Source organism: Panicum virgatum, chromosome 5N, assembly GCF_016808335.1.
Source record: "Panicum virgatum strain AP13 chromosome 5N, P.virgatum_v5, whole genome shotgun sequence".
Lineage (NCBI taxonomy): Eukaryota > Viridiplantae > Streptophyta > Magnoliopsida > Poales > Poaceae > Panicum > Panicum virgatum.
In genome coordinates, this window is record NC_053149.1 from 40,462,171 (window position 1) to 40,481,293 (window position 19,123).

The 19,123-nt window shown below is 46.5% G+C and overlaps 3 protein-coding genes and 1 pseudogene across 3 annotated transcripts; 3 read left to right on the forward strand and 1 right to left on the reverse strand.

The window, feature by feature from the left end:
- The first annotated feature begins 2,650 nt into the window (after window positions 1-2,650).
- On the forward strand, window positions 2,651-7,878 carry LOC120675900 (ATP-dependent zinc metalloprotease FTSH 5, mitochondrial-like). The gene is made up of 7 exons (XM_039957108.1): window positions 2,651-2,988; window positions 3,640-3,727; window positions 4,040-4,300; window positions 4,982-5,218; window positions 5,294-5,418; window positions 6,040-6,516; window positions 6,594-7,878. The coding sequence occupies exons 1-7, from the start codon at window positions 2,962-2,964 to the stop codon at window positions 7,509-7,511; spliced, it is 2,133 nt and encodes a 710-aa protein (XP_039813042.1). The 5' UTR covers window positions 2,651-2,961; the 3' UTR covers window positions 7,512-7,878.
- Window positions 7,879-8,261: 383 nt separating this feature from the next.
- LOC120675901 (glyoxylate/succinic semialdehyde reductase 2, chloroplastic-like) lies at window positions 8,262-10,846 on the reverse strand. Its single transcript, XM_039957109.1, has 11 exons — window positions 10,656-10,846; window positions 10,507-10,572; window positions 9,946-10,021; window positions 9,794-9,849; window positions 9,599-9,683; window positions 9,405-9,447; window positions 9,264-9,316; window positions 9,092-9,162; window positions 8,940-9,012; window positions 8,726-8,828; window positions 8,262-8,605 (listed from the first exon to the last, which is right to left on the reverse strand). Exons 1-11 carry the CDS (start codon window positions 10,829-10,831, stop codon window positions 8,433-8,435), a joined length of 975 nt encoding a protein of 324 aa, XP_039813043.1. The 5' UTR covers window positions 10,832-10,846; the 3' UTR covers window positions 8,262-8,432.
- A 1,571-nt stretch (window positions 10,847-12,417) lies between these two features.
- On the forward strand, window positions 12,418-14,419 carry LOC120674804 (annotated as a pseudogene).
- Window positions 14,420-15,367: 948 nt separating this feature from the next.
- On the forward strand, window positions 15,368-16,302 carry LOC120674805. The gene is made up of 4 exons (XM_039955924.1): window positions 15,368-15,517; window positions 15,614-15,883; window positions 15,960-16,101; window positions 16,286-16,302. The coding sequence occupies exons 1-4, from the start codon at window positions 15,383-15,385 to the stop codon at window positions 16,300-16,302; spliced, it is 564 nt and encodes a 187-aa protein (XP_039811858.1). The 5' UTR covers window positions 15,368-15,382.
- Window positions 16,303-19,123: the final 2,821 nt, after the last annotated feature.

Sequence of the window (19,123 nt, forward strand, 5' to 3'; positions counted from 1 at the left end):
GATTCTGGGTACATGATCATTTCCAAATAAGTAATAAGCGTTCTATCGAGGTATTGAAGTGAACTATGGGTAATGGAGTCTTGGTAGTGAATTAAATACTATTGACGACGTATTGGTCCGGTCTTACTATTGTACTAAGTGTGAACATAAGTCTAAGGCAAATATTAGTTATTAACTGTTCGATCAAGTGAGAGAATGTTGGAAATAATTTAGAATGCGATCTTCACAGTTAAGGAATTAAAGTAATTAGTACCACGTGTTACCACCTAAACATGGTTAAGGAAAGTTATTGCGCTGTAATCGGTGAGATTTGTTTCCAAACTAAGGGCAAGTCCCTACACCCACAACACTATAAATCTAAGGAGGTGACTGACTCATTTTCACGTCCACAACCTTAAACGCGATTAGCCACCCTAAATCCGACTGCTAAGTGTGCTTGAGGGGAGCAAAAGCTCTTGGCCCTGCTGTTCATCACATCTATAGCACGTTCTTCATCAACTAGGGCTACAAGCTCTAGATCTGGTGGAGATTCAAGTCTACTTCATCTACATCAACACATCTACAAGAACAACGGCATCTATGGCATTTCGAGGCTCTAGTTAGTCCTAAGTTTTATGATTTACGCATTAAGATTAATTAGTGATCACAATTAGGCTAAGCTAAGATTTTATTTATGGTTAATTAGTTCTAACACGTTCATGTCGGGAGGTGCTCACTGTAGGAGGAATCGGACTATGGTGGCCGGATGCTGGAGATTGACGAGGTGCCCTTCTCTGTGCAGGAACAAAGGAGGATGACATTGGGGCTGGAAGAGAGACAAGCGGCGGAGCGGGATGGCTTGGCAGGCTCGGGACGGCGATGGAGGGCAGCTTGGGCTGGCTTTTATAGGCGGCGGGGGCGAGCTGTGCCGGTGCTCCACCGGGCGCCTTCAATGGAGGTGTTGTGGCTATGCAACCATTGGCGAGCTGAGAGGACGACAGCTTTGAGGGCACGAGCAACGAGGCGGTAAAGCCAGCGAGCGAGGCTGTAGCGAGGTGGGGATGTGGCAGTGGGCGGCACGACGCGGTGGTGCTGAGGCGACGATAACATTGATGGCGCATGCGACCGGAAAGAGCATACCGGAGACCACCACCATGTCACTCCCCAATAATACATCACTTCCATAGGCTATTGCCAATGCAGCGAGGCAATTGGATGACTTGGTCAGAGTGTTTATCAGTGTTGTACACTATGGCCTTGTCCTCAACTTGTTCCGTAATAATCTAGTATGCACTACTACTCTGCCAAGTGGTGACCAGCCCAAAATTGCCTCAGCAACAAGGATTAGGGGTTGGAGCTGAACTACCTTCCATTGGCGTGTGGCTGCAGGCAATAGGGACCCTAGAATTATTTTGCAATTTGCAATGTGGCCCCTACGTGTGGCTGCAGCGGTCGAGGCAAAAATTCCAGCGAGGGGAGGGATCACCGGCGGCGGGGAAGTGGTGGGGAACACGAGGGGTTCACCTAGGGGTGATTTGGTGCAGGAGTTAGAGGTTGGAGGTAATCGGGAGGGAGTCGTCGACAGAGCAGCAGCTCGCTTGACGAGGAAACAGCGCACGACGGTGGTCCAGCGAGGCAGGGCGGACGCGGAGGATTGGGACTGTGGTGGCATGGAGGTGGGGACTCGGCGCGGGGTGGTTGCTCGTGGCAATGGAGGTTGCTGGGGAAGCTCGAGCGCGAGCAGAAAGAATTCGGTGATGGCTGCGGTACGCTCGTCATATTCATATGGCAACAACGATGCGCGGCAAAGATGAGGAGCATGGCTGCAGGGTGGAGGGTGAAGAAAGGACATGCGGCATGAGCCCCGATGGAGGTCGAGCTCGACAACGTGGAAGCGACCGTGGCAGCAGCCGGGTAGCGCCAACGTCGATAGTGGATTGGGATGCTTGACACGACAGTGTGCCCTTCCGCGGCCCTCCTTTCGTACTAGTATGATGGTGCAACAGTCATCTCACCAAGGGCGCTCAGCAGCCTCGAGGCAGCGCGCCACTGGGCGGGGGTATCCTGGTGGCCAACGCGAGCATGCCACGGGCTGAGCGCCGGTGGGGTGCGGTAGCTGAGTACGACCGTGACCAGTTAGAAAAGAAGTCGATTTTTGGCAAAAACATCGTCTAACATGCAATTTCTATAGATTTGCATGTCCTCCTACCTCCCTCGATCCCAACAGATAGGTCCAGCGTGAAGGGTACAACGACTCGATATAAGTAAGAAACGTCTTTCAATTGTTTTCGATATCTATAGTATAGTTGCAATCATAGTCGGACTAATTTATAGGCAACATCAGAGAAAAACCAGCGCATAATGGCTAATATAACAATTAAGCACAACCTTAAGCAAGATCTCCACATCCTACTGACTGCATATATGTTTCTCAACAGATACTGCAGCGTGCAAGAGCAAATATAAACTTCACACCACACAAGGAGGTGGACTTGAAATTCCAAACGCTGTCCAACGGGGCCCAACGGACGCGGCCCGGCCCATCAGCCTATGGTCTAAAAGAAAATGCTTAACTTCAAACAAAAGGCAATATATCCCACCTCAAAAAATATCAAGATACTAGCACTTTGTTATTTAAATAATTTCATTCTAGAGCCTCCGCCTCCGGGGGGTAGAAAACAAGAAAAGAAAAAAAAAATCGGAGTTCTCCCTCGTGTCCTCTTCCTCTCCTTCACTTCCTCCTTCCGACCTCCCCTGTGCTCGCGCGAGACCTGGGCCGCCGCCGCTTCCCTCCTGTCCACACCTCACGCTCCCGCCTCAACCGCGCCGCCACCGCCGCCGCCTAATCCTGCCTTCGCCTCCGCGCGGCTCGGAGCCCTCGTTCCCGCGGGGATCGTCCGACCGTCCTCCCACCTCCGCCCGCGTGGGCTCTTCTTCGGGATCTCGTCGGTCCGGGCGGCGCGGGGCTAGGGATTCAGGCCCATGGCGTGGCGGCGCGTCCTTACCCAGGTGCCAATCCTGATCTTTTCTTCGTTCCCGCGCTTTGTTGTTGTACGGGGATGCGGGTTTGGGTTCAAAGCTTCGATCTTGGGGTGGGTGGGGTTGGGGGCGGCGTCGTCTGGGTCTCTGGGATATGAAATACGTGGGCATCTATCTGATTGTTATACGTAGCTATCTTAGGAACTGCCTGTGTGGATGCCTCTGCTGTTAAAACATGCAGGCGATAAGGCTATGCTTTTGGCCAAACAGTGATCCAGTTTAGTTTTGTATTATGCTATTTTCAGCTTCTAATGGAAATTGGAAAGAGTCCCTTTTTTTTGTAGTACAAATACTGGAGGTTCTGTTATATGACCTGTCATCAGATTGGTTTGGTAACCTGTATTTGAGTTTACACCAGATGCTAGATTTTAGTCTAATGTTGTTGTTACTTGTTAACTTGTGTTTCGTGAAGCTAATTCTGAGGATGGAATAGTAAGAACTAAACAATTATGGCATCTTAGTCTCTTTGAATATTGCGATGTGCTGGAATGATTGTTTCTTGTAATAAAATAACTTTGCTGTATTGTTGCGTTCTATATTTGTTGATGTATGTAAATGTGTTAATGTTGCTTGCTTTAATTAACTCAGGTTTGTCTGTGCGTGTGTGTTGTCATGTTACAGATCACAAAGCACCGACCCACAAAAGCAATCTACAATGAGCTAGTTGCTTCCTCCCCTTTGGGCACTCTTAGAAGTGAAGTCACTGCAGGTATACTGAGTTTGCATATCAACTGCCATCCATTTCACTATTGTTGTGTGGCATTTACAACTTTCTAAAGTCACCTTGCTCAATTATATGAGCTTCCTTATTATTTGCCATCCAACTTTTTCCACATAGTAAACATATCTCTGTCCTTCATTTTTCCTGTTTATGAAGTACTCACTAAAGCTGTCTGCAATGGTTGTCGTGGATCTATAATACTTTCTTTAATTCATGTCATTATTTCCATTCTAGTGTATTACTGAAATGTCTTTCTGCTTCTTGTTTGATATTTGTTTTATTGTTTGTTGCCCATCACAGGTGCAAGAATTAGAAACTTACAAGAGAGGAATCAGTCAAGCTATATTGGTAGCCTTGCACGCCGTGTGCGAGACCTAGACTCACCAAGCGAAACTTCTCTGCTTAAAGAAATTTACAGAAGTGACCCAGAACGTGTCATACAAATATTTGAAAGTCAACCTTCATTGCATTCCAATCCAGCAGCACTTTCGGAGTATGTAAAAGCTCTCGTAAGGGTTGATAGGTTGGATGAGAGCACCTTGCTTAAAACATTGCAGAGAGGTAATGAAGTTCATGGACATTTTCTTTGTTTCATGATTGATATGTCTTGCTTTCTGATGCGATGTGTGTGAAATGCTGGTACTGCTTTTATTTTCTAATTCAAAAGGTGAATCAAACACCAGCACTTGAAAAAAACATATTTATATGGTTGCATTGTTATATTATGGGTACATTCAGTGTCCCGCTCTTTAACAAGCTAGTGTTCTGTTTCTAGTCTTGTGAATAAATCACGGCAGTTAGCTTGTAGGTGTTCTGTCAAAGAAAGCTTTATGTTCTGTTTTAGTTCTGGTTTACTTGAATATGTAGTTTCTATATGTATTATAAGCATTCTTGGCCATTGAGTTTTATTCAATGAGAAATATGAGAGTTGTGATAAGCTTTAGCTATTTATTGTTTTATTATATGTTATATATATGTGGTCAAACACATTTGATTTTCAAAGTCTGAATTAGGATTCAACAAACATTCTCTGTCATAATACTCTCTTTTTACATACCATTGGTTAAACTTCACGATCTTCTGTTGAAATGAGTCTATAAGTAGACTTCCTCTAATGAAGCCTTTGTAGCTGAAGTTGATACTGACTGACCTTTGTTTAACTTAACTTGAAGTTGATACTGACTGACCTTTGTTTAACTTAACTTGAAATTATATTTAATTATTTATGAATTATCTATACAGGTGTTGCTGCTTCTACAAGAGGGGAAGAAAGCTTTAGTAGCATTCCAGCATTAGTTGGTGCTGGCCAAGCGACAAAAGATGGAGTTTTTGGCACTGCAAATGCACCTATTCATATGGTTACAGCAGAAACAGGTCAATTTAAAGATCAGCTTTGGCGTACCTTCCGAAGCATTGCACTAACTTTCCTTCTTATTTCGGGCATTGGGGCTCTCATCGAGGATAGAGGAATCAGCAAAGGTTTGCTTTGGCAAAACATGTGTATTTATTCTGAATTTAACTTCATCCCATTAACTCTTTATGAAATTAATGTAGGCCTTGGTCTGAATGAAGAGGTTCAACCAAGCATGGAGTCTAATACAAAGTTCAGTGATGTAAAGGGTGTTGATGAAGCAAAATCTGAACTTGAGGAAATAGTTCATTACCTCCGAGATCCCAAGGTAAATGTTTTTTAATGGTTAGTCATAAAAAATGGTATAGTATCCAGCTGCCTGGATGTAGAGTTACCTCAAGTCAAACAATGGTACTTGGAGATATCTTTACCCCACTTGGTGGTGTTTAGATGTTATATACGGATATACCCATTAACATTGAGGAGGGTTCCATTGCCTTAGTGGTATGTAACAGCATTCTCCATGCCATGATGTGAAACTACCATGCGATACATCCAGCTCCCTCTTTTTGAGTCGTGAGTTCTCTTAGGACAAATTCATCAATCAATATCTTTTGCTGGCACAATAATTTTAAAACATCAGTCCTTGGGCTGTTTGGTCTTGTTGTTTCATTTTGTTGACATTGCTCTTCCTAGCTTTTGTAACATAGGTTGTCAACTGAATAGACTTGAAGTTTTCATTAATTAGGTTATCAGTGTTTTACCCTGCTTTTGTAATGTTGTAAATGTGTAAATTCATGCCTTTTCCATGTTCATAGTTTGTGAGTTACCTCCATTATTTTGTATATTTGTACAAGTTATTTAGCTCATCTTTTCTATGAAAACACATAAAGTTATGTCCTTTTTTCGATGTTTTTATATGATGTTCACAAAATCGAATTGTTTTCAGCGCTTCACGCGTCTTGGTGGAAAACTTCCAAAAGGTGTCTTGCTTGTTGGCCCTCCTGGCACAGGGAAAACCATGCTAGCGAGGGCTATTGCTGGTGAAGCTGGTGTACCTTTCTTTTCTTGCAGTGGAAGTGAGTTTGAGGAGATGTTTGTGGGAGTTGGAGCTCGAAGAGTGCGCGACCTTTTTGCTGCAGCAAAAAAGCGTTCTCCTTGTATAATATTCATTGATGAAATTGATGCAATTGGTGGGAGCAGGAATCCAAAGGATCAACAGTATATGAAGATGACCTTGAATCAGTTGCTTGTTGAGTTGGATGGCTTTAAGCAGAATGAGGGGATAATTGTCATCGCTGCAACCAACTTCCCTGAGTCACTAGATAAAGCCCTAGTCAGACCTGGGCGTTTTGACCGTCATATTGTTGTTCCCAATCCGGATGTTGAGGGTCGGCGGCAAATTCTGGAGTCCCATATGTCAAAGGTGATTCTTGAGAATTCCTATTTAGGTGCCATCCAGATCAAAAGTTGTTCTCTTACCCTTCTGTTCGTTTGTTGCAGGTCTTGAAGAGTGATGATGTGGACTTGATGATCATTGCTAGGGGAACGCCGGGATTCTCTGGTGCTGACCTTGCTAACTTGGTAAATGTTGCTGCTCTTAAGGCTGCCATGGATGGTGCAAAAGCTGTCACAATGACTGATCTTGAGTATGCAAAGGACCGAATCATGATGGGTAGTGAGCGAAAGTCAGCAGTTATTTCTGATGAATGCAGGAAGTTGACGGCATACCATGAGGGAGGGCATGCTCTTGTTGCCATCCACACAGAAGGTGCTCACCCTGTCCACAAAGCTACCATAGTACCCAGGGGGATGGCCCTAGGAATGGTGTCCCAGCTACCTGAAAAAGATGAGACTAGTGTGTCAAGGAAACAGATGCTGGCAAATTTGGATGTCTGCATGGGTGGACGTGTCGCGGAGGAGCTGATATTTGGGGATATTGAAGTGACATCTGGTGCGTCATCTGATTTCCAGCAAGCAACTGCGACAGCAAGAGCAATGGTTACTAAATATGGCATGAGCAAGCAGGTTGGCCTTGTCTCTTACAACTACGAAGATGATGGAAAGAGCTTGAGTTCAGAAACAAGACTTTTAATTGAGCAGGAGGTGAAGAATTTCTTGGAGAATGCATACAATAATGCAAAGACTATTCTCACGAAACACAATAAGGAGCTCCATGCTCTAGCTAACGCACTTCTAGAGCATGAGACTCTCACGGGAGCCCAGATAAAGAACATATTAGCCCAGGTAAATAACAAGCAGCAACAGGAGCATGCCATTGAAGCACCACAGAAGAACCCTGCCGCTCCAGCTTCCCCTGCATCACCAGCTGCATCAGCCGCAGCAGCCGCTGCTGCAGCCGCTGCAGCCGCACAGCAGGCGGCAGCCAAAGCCAAGGGGGTAGCTGGTATCGGATCTTAGCGCATCGAGCACCCACCATTTGCATTGTGTATATTTCACCAACCTAGCAAGCTGTTCCTGCACTTGACGGTCAAGAGGATCATCAGGAGTATCCTAAACTGCAGCAGCAATAGAACATACTGATGATGTGTAAGCTACTGTTTATGTGCCTTGAGCGCAGAACAAAAGAGGAAAACTCTACACGTTGTAGTAGGCACATTTAGCTGGTGCTTGAATCAGTTTTGTACCCACATCGAAAACGATTTCTGTTGTTTAGACCCCAATAATTGATGCCTTTGATCTGCCTGCCTTATGTACCTAACAGAGGATCATAAATTGCAACACATTCTGAATAAGGATGTCATGTGTGCTCTACCATCCGGTAGCTGATGAATGACGAGTCAATTTCGCAACTCCTTTGATTAGTGATGCAAGTTGAATATATTTTGGGTCACCGAGTCAATCAAAAATTTGATCAAATGGATTAGAATATATTTCACATAATTAATTTTGAAGGAAAAATAAACTAGAGCGGCAATGGTATTGCTATTAATCATCTGACCGGAAAATACCATTAGGTACTTGCATCCCTGGCCCCATGCTCGTTGTTGTACTGAATGTCTAATCAAGCCGACAAAATCCTTTTTTCTGTGGCATACTAGGCTTGTTATGAACTTATGATCCAAGCAATTTCTTTTTTTTTTGAAAGATATCCAAGCAATTTCTGGATCTTGTGCATGTGCTGCTTCTGACTCGCACATGCAGGCCTACTGCCATAAATTGAAATTCTTTTTTACAAATATAAAAAAATCGTTCAATGTATGTATAACAGTGAAAAATCTTGTGTAGCGATCTTGAGAAATTCCCCAGGTTTAAACTTCGTCATCTGTTACAAGGACAAAAATAATGCCTCAATGGCAGTTGGCAGCTGAGCTCAACAAACTACTGCTGCTGCGAGCTCTGCACTTTGGCTTTGAGCGCTTCGATAGCCGCCGAGAAGTCATGGTCAGCGAGGCCAAGCGATTTCGCAGCCTTGTACAACTCGTTGGCTGCTGCAACAGTAGGAATGGACTGGGACACTGACTCCGCCAGGGCCAGCGCAAGCCTCAGATCCTGTCATGATTTGTTTGTTTGATTATCATCAGGAAATCAGTCAGGATCAGATCAGACCAGACCAGATGTAAATGAAACTGTTGGTCACTGCTGAATGCATGGACAAGCAAATAGTTGCTACCTTTGTTGATGCTTCAGAGGAAAGGCAGTAGGGTATGCAGCTTTAACCATGGATGGGCCCTTCAGGGAGAACATGGGAGCACTGATAGCTCCCTGTGAAATAACCTTAAAGGATCAAAGCACACTTAGATTAGATTCCTTCCCCATAGATCCTCACTATTTACCACGGTAGCATTGTGGACTTCAGATTGTTTCTGTATCATTTTCGATAACTACCTCAACAAGAGTATTAGGGTCTAAGCCAACTTTTTCACTCAGGAGCAACCCTTCTGAGAAGGAAACGATCATACTGCAGTATTTGAACAATTGCGATTAAGGGGTTACTCATTTTATTGCAAGGCTGAAGAATGTGAATGATTTTGTGCCACCTTCCCATGACCATGTTAACGACGAGCTTCATAGCAGCACCATTGCCTACATCTCCGAGATAAAATCTTGACTGGTTTTGTTGTAACAAAAAAAGAAATTAGCACATTTTTGTCGACCAAACATGTGATAACTGATAAGGGAAATGCTTCTTCTCGGAAAGGAGATATTAACCTTCCCCATGACATCAAGGAGGGGCGCCACTCTCTTGTACAACGATTCATCACCTTAGTGCAGCAGTGTTTAGAGTTTCAGGTAACAGAAAAGGGGCATTTGCGCCATGACCTACCTATCATCATAGACGCAGAAGTTTACCTGCAGTAAGAAAGATGAGCTTTTTCGAGCCTGAAACTGGAGCCTACTGAAAAGTCATCGAGTTAGCGCTGGAGCAAAGTACAAGCATTGCAATTAAACTTTTGGTGACACGAGACAAAGAAGATGAACAGTTTTATTGTACAAGATGATCAGAGGACATAAGCAATGGCATGGAGCCAGTGACCAGGAACTACCTCAAGGAAAGATGCCCTGGTACTTGTGATACGTTCTCCGATCAGCTTGGATGTAGCACCATCAACCGTCGACACATCGACATACCTGCAGGTATCAGGCAACAAAGATCAGAGTTGTTATCTAGTTCTGCGTCTTCATATGCTCCAGTCTGGCTCTCGGATGTTTTTTTTTTCAGATGAAGATTAGTTAGTTACCCTTTCCCTGGGGCCAACCCTTCTGCAGCTCCGCCGGCCCCGCATGCAACCTCAGCCTAGGCACATATCATCATAGACATGATTGGGCTTGTCATGTGAGTTTACATGAACAGAGAGCAGTGGCGTCTGTATTCTGAAATGAAGCATATTACCGCACTTTGTGGATCAGCAAGCATCGCAGAGGTCACGTCGCAAGACGAAGCGACTTGAGCCGGTGAAGGCACGTACCTGCAGGCCGCAGCACGACAGCATCCTCATAAATCAAGCAAAGTGTTGCGCGCATCTTTCGTTCAAATAGAGTACTGCTCTCGTCGTTGGTCAACATGGATAGCAACATGACGCTGCCTGGTAGCCTAGTACCACTGACAGCAAATTCATCGTAGCTGTAAAGGTCTTACTTGGTTCCTTGAATAGGGAGTAGTACTTTTGAGTGCAAAATTTTGCGTAGCAGAATCTATTTTTCCAAACGGGAATAAAGAACAATGCTGAACGCTATTGGAGAAATGGGAACGAGAGAGCTCGATCTCTGAATGTGGCTGTCCAATCGGCCGTTTGCACAGGTCCAGTTTCAGTTACCAGGGAACAAGGTTTGAACAATTTCAGAAATTGCATTCGTTGTAGTAGGTCGTAGACTAGTAGTAGTACTAGGTAGTTGAATGCAGTAAGGAACAATCGGATGAAGCTGCGTTCTATGCTGAATACATTGTACATACTTGGCACCGAGGCTGAGGAGGGGATCACACTTGCTCTTGGTCCTGTTCCACAACGTAACGTCGCAGCTGCAGAACGCAGAAGAGATTGGAGGAAACAGAGTCGTTACGGCGATTCGAGAAGGCGAAGGGGGGATGGGCTGCTTAATTACCCCGCCCTGATGAGGTTGGACGCCATGGGCGCGCCCATGATCCCGAGCCCCAGGAACCCCACCTTCCCCTGGAACTCCGCCGTGGTGCTGGTGCGGGTTGTGCGGGATGTGAGGGGAGGGGATAACCGGATAAGCCACCACGTGCGCCTGCGGCCTGCCTGTCTCTCGCGGGGCATGCGCGGGTGGTGGGCCGAGCCGGCCTGCTCCCTTTGCCGGGCGGGCCCGTCTGGCTGGCTGACGGCGGCTCATCGTTATCCTGGGCCGCGGCGATTATTCTTCCATCCCTGACTGGCCAAGCGTGGGGGCGTGGCAGTACATCGCGCGCTGCTGTGCTGCGTCACCCCTGCTGCAGCCTTTTGGCGGCTCGGCCGGATGGATCCATCTCCAGCCGTGTGACTGACGACGATGATTTGATGATGGCGATGACGCGAGAACGAGGGATGGATGTAGGCGATCTGGACCATCTGGTGCGATCGCAATCGCCGAGTTTTCAATGAGGAAGCGAAGTCTAACAGCAAGAATCATCGATGAAATTAAAGAGGCCTCTAGGCGGTGGATTTCGGGCTTCGGCTGGTGCTAAACACTGGGCCTGTCTAGTAGATCGTCACATAAGCGAGTAAGATGTAATTTTTCCTTCTTCTCTTGTCGTGGAACTATTCCGATGCTCCAGCCTAAGTCGTTTCGGCCTAGGTATTTTGGCGCCTCTGGTGCCTGTATTGCTACTCTTCCTTATTAATTAAAGCCAGGAAGCTGTCCTGGATCTTTCGAAAAAAAAGGATGGATGTAGGCCTTGTTTAGATGCACTCAAAATTCTAAATTTTTATAAGATTCTCCGTCACATCGAATTTTTGAACGCATGCATGAAGTATTAAATATAGCTAAACAAAATAATTAATTACATAGTTTGACTATAATTTGCGAGACAAATTTTTTGAGCCTAGTTAACCCATAATGGGATAATAATTACTAAATACAAACAAAAATACTATAGTACTTTACAGCCAAAACTTTTCGCATCTAGGATATATTTAGTTCCCAAAATTTTTTAAGATTCCCTGTCACATCGAATTTTTGGATACATGCATGAAGCATTAAATGTAATTTAAAAAATAACTAATTGCACAATTTAGCTGTAAATGATGAGACGATTCTTTTAAGCCTAATTAGTCTATGATTTGACATTAGTTGCCAAATAACAACAAAAATGTTACAGTTTCAAAATCCAAAAATTTTCACAAACTTAACAGAATCCTAAACAAGGCCGTAGATGATCGAGGAGTAGGTGAATGGGGGGATCCCTTTCCCAATTTCCCATCACGTGGCCGGCTGCACCGCCTGTCTGCTAGCTAGCGGCCCTGCCCGTCGCTGTTGCGGGCTCGTGTTTGTACGCTGGAGTGGTGGAGCACGTTAACGTACCCGGGGAGGAGGACGCCACCACGGCTGATCTCACGCGCTCCGGCGACGCACGGGCGTTGCGGCGCACCAGAGAGACGACGATGGGCCAAGATGAGGCGCGCGCGTCGAGAGCCATACGCGCGCCTTTACTTGGAGCCGGGAGAAGTGAGGCTTAAGACAAATCATTGTCACATTGTGTTGTTCCGCTCCAAATCGGCGAGAGACGATGCTGCATGCCTGGAGATAGAGATAAAGGTTTTTTCGCGCTAGCTTTAATTGCCAAGATGCGCACACGACCCGTCGTCACTTTATTCCTCCACTTTGTAACACCTGCATGCGCGCCGCAGGTTCTTGTTCTTGCGCCAGGATGCATGAACTGAGCCTCGACACCACCGAAACGAGCCATCTCGTGGCAAAAGAAAAGAAAGATAATGATATATCATCTGCACAGACCACACTGCCGTGCAGCGTAGAGGACGACGGTACGCATGGGCTACGCCGGGCGGATCACCCAGCACTGTGGGCCGGGGGGGACGCGCTGCACACCACAGGCGTCCTCCGCGCAAGCTAGCTACTAGCCGGGTGCATGTAGTACTGGACTGTGGTACGGTGGTCACCTCCGCGCGCGAGTCGGCACTCGGCACGGCACATGATGAATACTGCCGCGCCGCAAACGACTGCACGCTAGCTAGCTACTGACTGGCCCGACAAATCCACCCTGGGGTGACGTTAGCGATTCCATTCGTCTAATCCAGCATTCATAAAGTTTTGGCGGTAAAGCACGGTAGGGTTTGTATTTGATAATTATTATTCTACCATGAGTTAACTAGGTTCAAAAGATTCGTCTTGCAAATTATAGATAAATTATATAATTAGTTATTTTATTTAACTACATTTAATACTTTATGTATACGTTCAAAAATTTGATGTGATGAAAAATCTTGTAAAGTTTTGAAATTTTGAGTGCATCTAAATAGGATAATGCTACTGCTCCACATCGCAACGTACGTGTTGTTGGAAGAACGCCTAGCAATCAGAGCCCCCTCTGCCAGTATAATGACACAACACTTTTACCCCAGCCACCCCAGGATGCTGCAATAATTAGCGCCTAGAATCCAATAGTTCATACTGCCAAACACAAGAATGCAGAGAGATCCCGCCTGCAAAGAATTACAATAAAAGCAGTTCGGCCGCACAAATGCTGCTAGTGATAATTCCCTGTATAAGAGCAAATCCAGTTCAGGCTCTCATTTGAGCCTCTACTATAAATTTTGAGAATTTAGAGAGAAAATAAACTCCAGCAGACGTTTTAAATAGCTTTATATTTTAGATGGACTCTCAAATTAGCAGCCAACTCCCTACGAATTCGTAGGAGCCTCCCATCCGCGCCGCCCCGCCGGCGCGCCGGCCACCGCGCTGCTGGAGAAGGTCCGCCGGCAGATGCTGCAGCTCGAGGGCGTGCTCCGCCGAATCGACGATGCCGAGAAGCGCATCCGCTACAGATTCGACCCCGTCGAGAAGCAGCTCGATGACGCGCTCCAGCACGAGCCGCCCGAGGCGGAACGCATCCACGCGAGCCTCCTCGCCGTCAATGCTGGCATCGGCGCCATCAAGTCCAGCATCCGCGAGGCCTACAACATCCCGTGCGGCGGGGACGAATCTTTCATTGCACCTTCCGAGTTGTTTTCCTCTGAGGCACGACAACTTGGGCGATGACCAAAAAGATGGGCGAGATCCGCCATGGCCCGCAGATGAGCCACCTCAGGCTCGCCGTGGGCGGCCTCGAGGAACGCCTGGCTGCGCGCTCTGCCTGGCCGCCTTCCCCGAGGGCGCCGTCATCGAGAAGCGGCTGCTCCTCCACTGGTGGCTCACCGAGGGCTTCGTCCGCTCCGGCGAGCTCGTCGTCGTCGCCAAGGGCTTCATCATCCCAGCTCCAACCGCGCTCTGCAGCACGGTCCACCCGATGCACGGTGCGGCCGTGGATGCGCGACCTCCGCGTCAGCGTGGATTCCTCGAGGTGAATGCCGGCGACGTCGCGTCCGCGCGCCGCGCATGCCTGCGCGGCGGCAAGCCGGCCGGGTTCAGCACCGCGGTGAGAGCCATCTACAACGTCGGCCACAAGTACGTTGAGCTCGACGAGCGCTGGCTCGCCGGGAAGAGGCGGCGGCTGCGGTGGCGGGAGCACCTTGGCGACGAGCACGGCCGCGGCGGCGGAGGACGAGGCCGGGAAGGTGGCAGCCCGCGAGCACGTCGGCGAGTTGCGCGAGGAGGCCGGCCGCCTCGGGCTCCGGGAGCGGCGTGCGGAACGGTGGAGCTGATGCATAGGTGCTCGCGAGCAGGATGGGGGCTCTGATTTGTTCAGTCTGCTGGAGTTGTTGTAAAATTTGATTCCTTAAAAAAATACAAGGGAGCTCCTAAATACAAAATTAAAGACTTCATTTAAGGTCTCAGGCTAGAGATGCTCTAAGTGTAATAGGATAGGAGTAGAACATAGGAGACGCACTCTCGATAGAATTTTTTTATTTTTAAATTTTTTTAATAATATTTTAAGTTTAATCCATATTGGTTTTTATTTGCAGCGCGTAGCCCGTTTGGTCGCGCCAGTGCATGTGGCGCGCCAGTGTGGCCACGCTGGCGGCCCGAGCTAGCGCTGCGCCGCGACGACGATGACGTGGCCCTCCCTGTCGCGCCACACGCACTGGCGCGACAGGCTACGACAAGCCTGTCGCGTCATGCGGGCTGGCGCGACATGGCCAATGTCCTGGGCCGCCGGCCCCTTCTCCCCCACCCTCCCTTTCCTTCCCTCGCTCCACCCCGACCACAGCGCATCCAGGGTCGCCGCCGGCCGCCGCCACCCCCCAGATCCCCCCCCAAATCGGGTTTTTTGAGGGGAAAAAGTACGGGGAATCGTTCTCCACCCTTCCCCGAAGGTATTGCCCCTAATATCTCATCGTTTAACCGTGTGCATTAGTAGTTATTTGTGGTTTTTTTATTAGGGTTAGGTTCTTGATATGAGAAATGGTGGTGTTGTTGATAGTTTTCTCATGATTAGGATTTTAGATGATACTTAGATGGTACTCTGCTCTCGATTTGGACGTGAGATAGTACGTGCATGGATCGATTAATATGATTTCTAGGATTGAGTGGTGGGGATGTTAATATGAGTTACATGTAATTTTATTCCATAGTTTTAGGAATGTACATATTATATTTTGAGCACTGGTATATTGTGCTTAATTAGTATATACTTTGTTTCCATAATTATTTTGTTTTTGTTTCCATAAGTTTTTTTTATTTCACATGGTAATTGAATTTATGTATCTGCAGTGCACATGGCAATGAGCGATGCCCGGTACAAGCTGCTTGGTGGTGGACAGTACACATCCGAGTGTGATGAGGATGCCCCAGTCCCTCCTGCCCTTCCAGTTCCATTCTGTCGTTGTGAACTGGGCAATCAGCTGGCAGAGGTGAAGCAATCGAGGCATCCCAAGACGGCCGGTAGAGCATTTTACATATGCAAGTGGAATGATTCATTGAATCCTTGCCACTGCTTTTTCTTTCAGTGGATCGATGGTCCGGATAAGTTCGATCCTAGAATTCGGTTGTTCCCTTATTATCGGTCAGAGTCGTGGGCGTACAATGAGTTTAGACGATGGGTCCCTCCCCCACCAAATCCACCACCTATGACAGAGGAAGAGAAGCAAGAAGCTGCTATATATCGTGTGAACAATCCTCCCAAATGTCATTGCGGTGTTCGTGCCAAACTTCAAAGGCCTAATATTGGTGTCCCTCCAAAGTTCACTCCCTTTTTTAGGTGCTCGCTAAAAACAAGAGTAAGTGTCATGTAGTGTAGCATTGATTCTTTAATTTTGCAGGAGTAGATGCTCGCTAATGTTATGTGTCATGCAGGATGGATGGCCGGCATGTGACTTCAATGAGTATATTTATGGTCCTAGATCTCATTGGCTGATAGAAGAGGAAGTGCGAGAATTTGAGAGTGGGAAGAAGCCATGGCCATGTACAACTACTCCTAGTCTTCGATGCAAGTGTGGTATTCTGGCCACAAAAGGTGTAGTTCCTTCTTAGCTTGGCTACGGATATTACTGTGGCAATAGCTACGGAGAGTATTGGGTTCGTATATTAACCACAAAGTTGAAACTCCAAATGATTCTATCATTGTGCTAGTATTTGGTATATTAACATTTCTGAATGTTTGGCTTTCAATAATTTTTCAGGAGGGAAGGACATGTGATTGGGAGTGGTTCGAAGGACGGTATGAGCTAATGTTGCAATTGGGCAGAACAAAGGAGCCTTGGAAATCTCGAGACACTTTAAATAGAAAACTGAAGATAAGGAAGGATTACCAAGTTACTTTGCCCCTTGAGTCATTTCTGTCAGGGCCTGTACTCCAAGACCTACGGCGTGAGTATGGAAAGAAGACAGCAGAAAAGGCGACTCTTGAGGATTGCATTGTTTATTGGAGGAGGAACCGAAGCAAGTACCCACGACCCCTCACAGATAGGGAGCTTTTGGCAAATTATGAGAAGAAGGAGAAGGAGGAGGAGATGGAGAGGCAGAGGTTAAGGTAGGAAAGAGCAAAGAAAGGTTTTACTGTTGATCCAGAAGCTAAATACCCATAGGGTTCATGGGAAGAATATTTTCAGAAATTGGAGGCTAACAAGAGGATGGAATAAATGGAAAAGATGGAGAATTTAGCTCAGTAGGCTCAGATGGAGGCAATGCAGGCCCTAATTGCCGATCTGCCACACAAGGTGCCCAACGTTGAGAAGGATGTGTCATCCGCGAGCACGGAGGTTTTGGGTGTTAGAGCTACTCAAATGGAGGCAATGAAGGCACTTGTAGGAGGCTTACCTGCCCAGGATCATCCGTCTGACAGGAAAGGAAAAGCAGTGGACACACCTGTAGTCGATAACCAAGGGAATAGTGAAGTGCAGGACAAAGGGAAGAGTGCTTCTGAGCATGACCACGTTCCTGATGATGGAGATGATGACGAGTGGTGGTCAATGAATGCAGATGAAGTAGAAGTCCCAAATTGAGGTAAGAAAGGGGAAAGCTGTTGTCCAAGATGATGGAGATGATGATGATGGTTGGGGAGAGCTTTTGATTGAAGGCGACTCTGATTAGCTTGTTTTATTTATAATTGTATGGATTCTACATATGATTGGACTATGTGTGTGACAGACTTTTTTTATTGCTGGACTATTTATGTGCTTTACCTATTCATGTGGTTTGTCGTATGTGTATGAGACTTTATTTGTAGTTTCGAACATTGTATGGTTATGAAATTAGGAATTTATTTAGTTTGTATCGTGTGCAATTTAATGATGGGTCATCTCCATTATTAACAACTATTTTAGATTACAATCGCAACTGCAGATGCAAAAATTGTTGTGGCATGACCCACGTGTAAACTTAACAATTGCGCACCGTAATCTTATAAATATTTTTTTTTTGAAAATGAATGCCAAAGCACGTTGAATTTCAAAGTGGAAATATTTTAGATCTTTTGAATATTGAGTACTTTTTTTAAGTATATCTTCTGTTCAAATTTGAAAAATTATGCAAGAGAATTAGAAAATAGCATTGAATTGTGTTAGCTGTGTATGAAAGTTATAGATTTCAGAATTTGGAGCAACATTTGTGCAAGACTGCTCTATTGCAAATTTGTTGGTTTTGAAGTTTTGAGTGACGTCCATGCTCAATGTTTTTTAATTAAAATATGTTTCGGTGTCCGAATCATAGGTGGAACAGATGTCGATAAGCATTTATACGAACAAATTACGAAAATACTTTGAATTTGAAATCTTGTTGTAAATAGCATGCAACAAGAGGGAGCAGCAAGGCAGAGCAGCAAGGTAGTTAGCTGGCCGAATTCTGTGCTTGTCGCGCCACTCCGGGTGGCGCTACAAAACTACTCTGCCGCGTCATTGGGAGTGGCGCGACCAAAGGGAGCTGCCACGCCACTAAGTGAAAAATGCAGTCCTTACTGGGCTTGGGCACACAATGGCGCGACAGCGGGCATCTGTCGCGCCAGTGGTGTTGGTGCGACAAGCCTACTCTGTCTGCACAACTACTGCGTGCACTGGTGCCTGCACAACGACTGCGTGCAAATACCGGGGCTGGACGCCGAAGAAAACTTCGCCGTGGGTGGCCGACGACGAAGCGCCGACGGCAGCCGCTGCCACGGCGAAGAGAGTGTTCGTCGTGTGTTAAATATCGGGCACACGGCGAACACATTCGCCGTGTATTATTCATGGCACACAGCGAAATGAAGGTCACAAACGACGTAGGCCGGAGTTTACGGCGGCGGGGTCAACTTCGCCGTGTGCTAGCCGTGTGACACACGGCGAAGATTAGAAACTTCGCTGTGCGCCGCGGGCCCTGGGCACACGGCGAAGGGGAGATGTTTGCCGTGAGCCTAGATTTTGACACACGGCGTAGTCCTGGTTGGGGCCCAGGTTTAAAATAAAAAAAATTCAAAGTGATGGCACTCGGCACCCAGATTTGTCGAGTGTTTTGGCCAAAACACTCGGCAAACCCTTTGCCGAGTGTTTTGGCCAAAACACTCGGCAAAGCTGTCTAAAATTCAATTTTATTTTTGTTTTTAGTTTCAGCTCAAATATCACATATATCACATCAATGTCTCAAATATCACATATATCACCAAACAAGTCCACATATCACACATATAGTACACAGATATCATCACAAGTCCACAAATCAAACCAAGTCCACCACCAAGCTCACAAGTATCACCAAACAAGTCCATAACAAATCACATACTCTGTAGCATGCAACCCGATACTCTAGATGTACATGCATACAGATCAGGCAACAGAAATCCATCTCACAAGACCTTTCCAGCAATTACATCGATATAAGATCCGGCAAAGCATCTTGCTGTCTACCGCGACCTTGGCTTCCTCCTTCCAGCTGGCTACCGTGACCACTACTTTCTCCTTCCCTTGGAGTATTGCCATAGTAGTTGATGGTGACGACAGGGTTGTCGTGGTTGGTGCTGGAGAAGCAGCTGACATGGGTCGCACAGTTGC

Bases quoted from the DNA above. Each gene is read 5' to 3' on its own strand.
- LOC120674805 (XM_039955924.1), top strand. From the start codon at position 15,383: ATGGCAATGAGCGATGCCCGGTACAAGCTGCTTGGTGGTGGACAGTAC. The intron at 15,518-15,613 runs GTGAAGCAATCG...TTTTTCTTTCAG, and splicing joins TGGGCAATCAGCTGGCAGAG to TGGATCGATGGTCCGGATAA. The intron at 15,884-15,959 runs GTAAGTGTCATG...TGTGTCATGCAG, and splicing joins GGTGCTCGCTAAAAACAAGA to GATGGATGGCCGGCATGTGA.
- LOC120675901 (XM_039957109.1), bottom strand. From the start codon at position 10,831: ATGCCCCGCGAGAGACAGGCAGGCCGCAGGCGCACGTGGTGGCTTATC. The intron at 10,022-10,506 runs GTATGTACAATG...TGCGGCCTGCAG, and splicing joins CTCCTCAGCCTCGGTGCCAA to GTACGTGCCTTCACCGGCTC. The intron at 9,448-9,598 runs GTAGTTCCTGGT...ACTTTTCAGTAG, and splicing joins CCAGGGCATCTTTCCTTGAG to GCTCCAGTTTCAGGCTCGAA.
- LOC120675900 (XM_039957108.1), top strand. From the start codon at position 2,962: ATGGCGTGGCGGCGCGTCCTTACCCAG. The intron at 2,989-3,639 runs GTGCCAATCCTG...GTCATGTTACAG, and splicing joins GGCGGCGCGTCCTTACCCAG to ATCACAAAGCACCGACCCAC. The intron at 5,219-5,293 runs GTTTGCTTTGGC...AAATTAATGTAG, and splicing joins GGATAGAGGAATCAGCAAAG to GCCTTGGTCTGAATGAAGAG.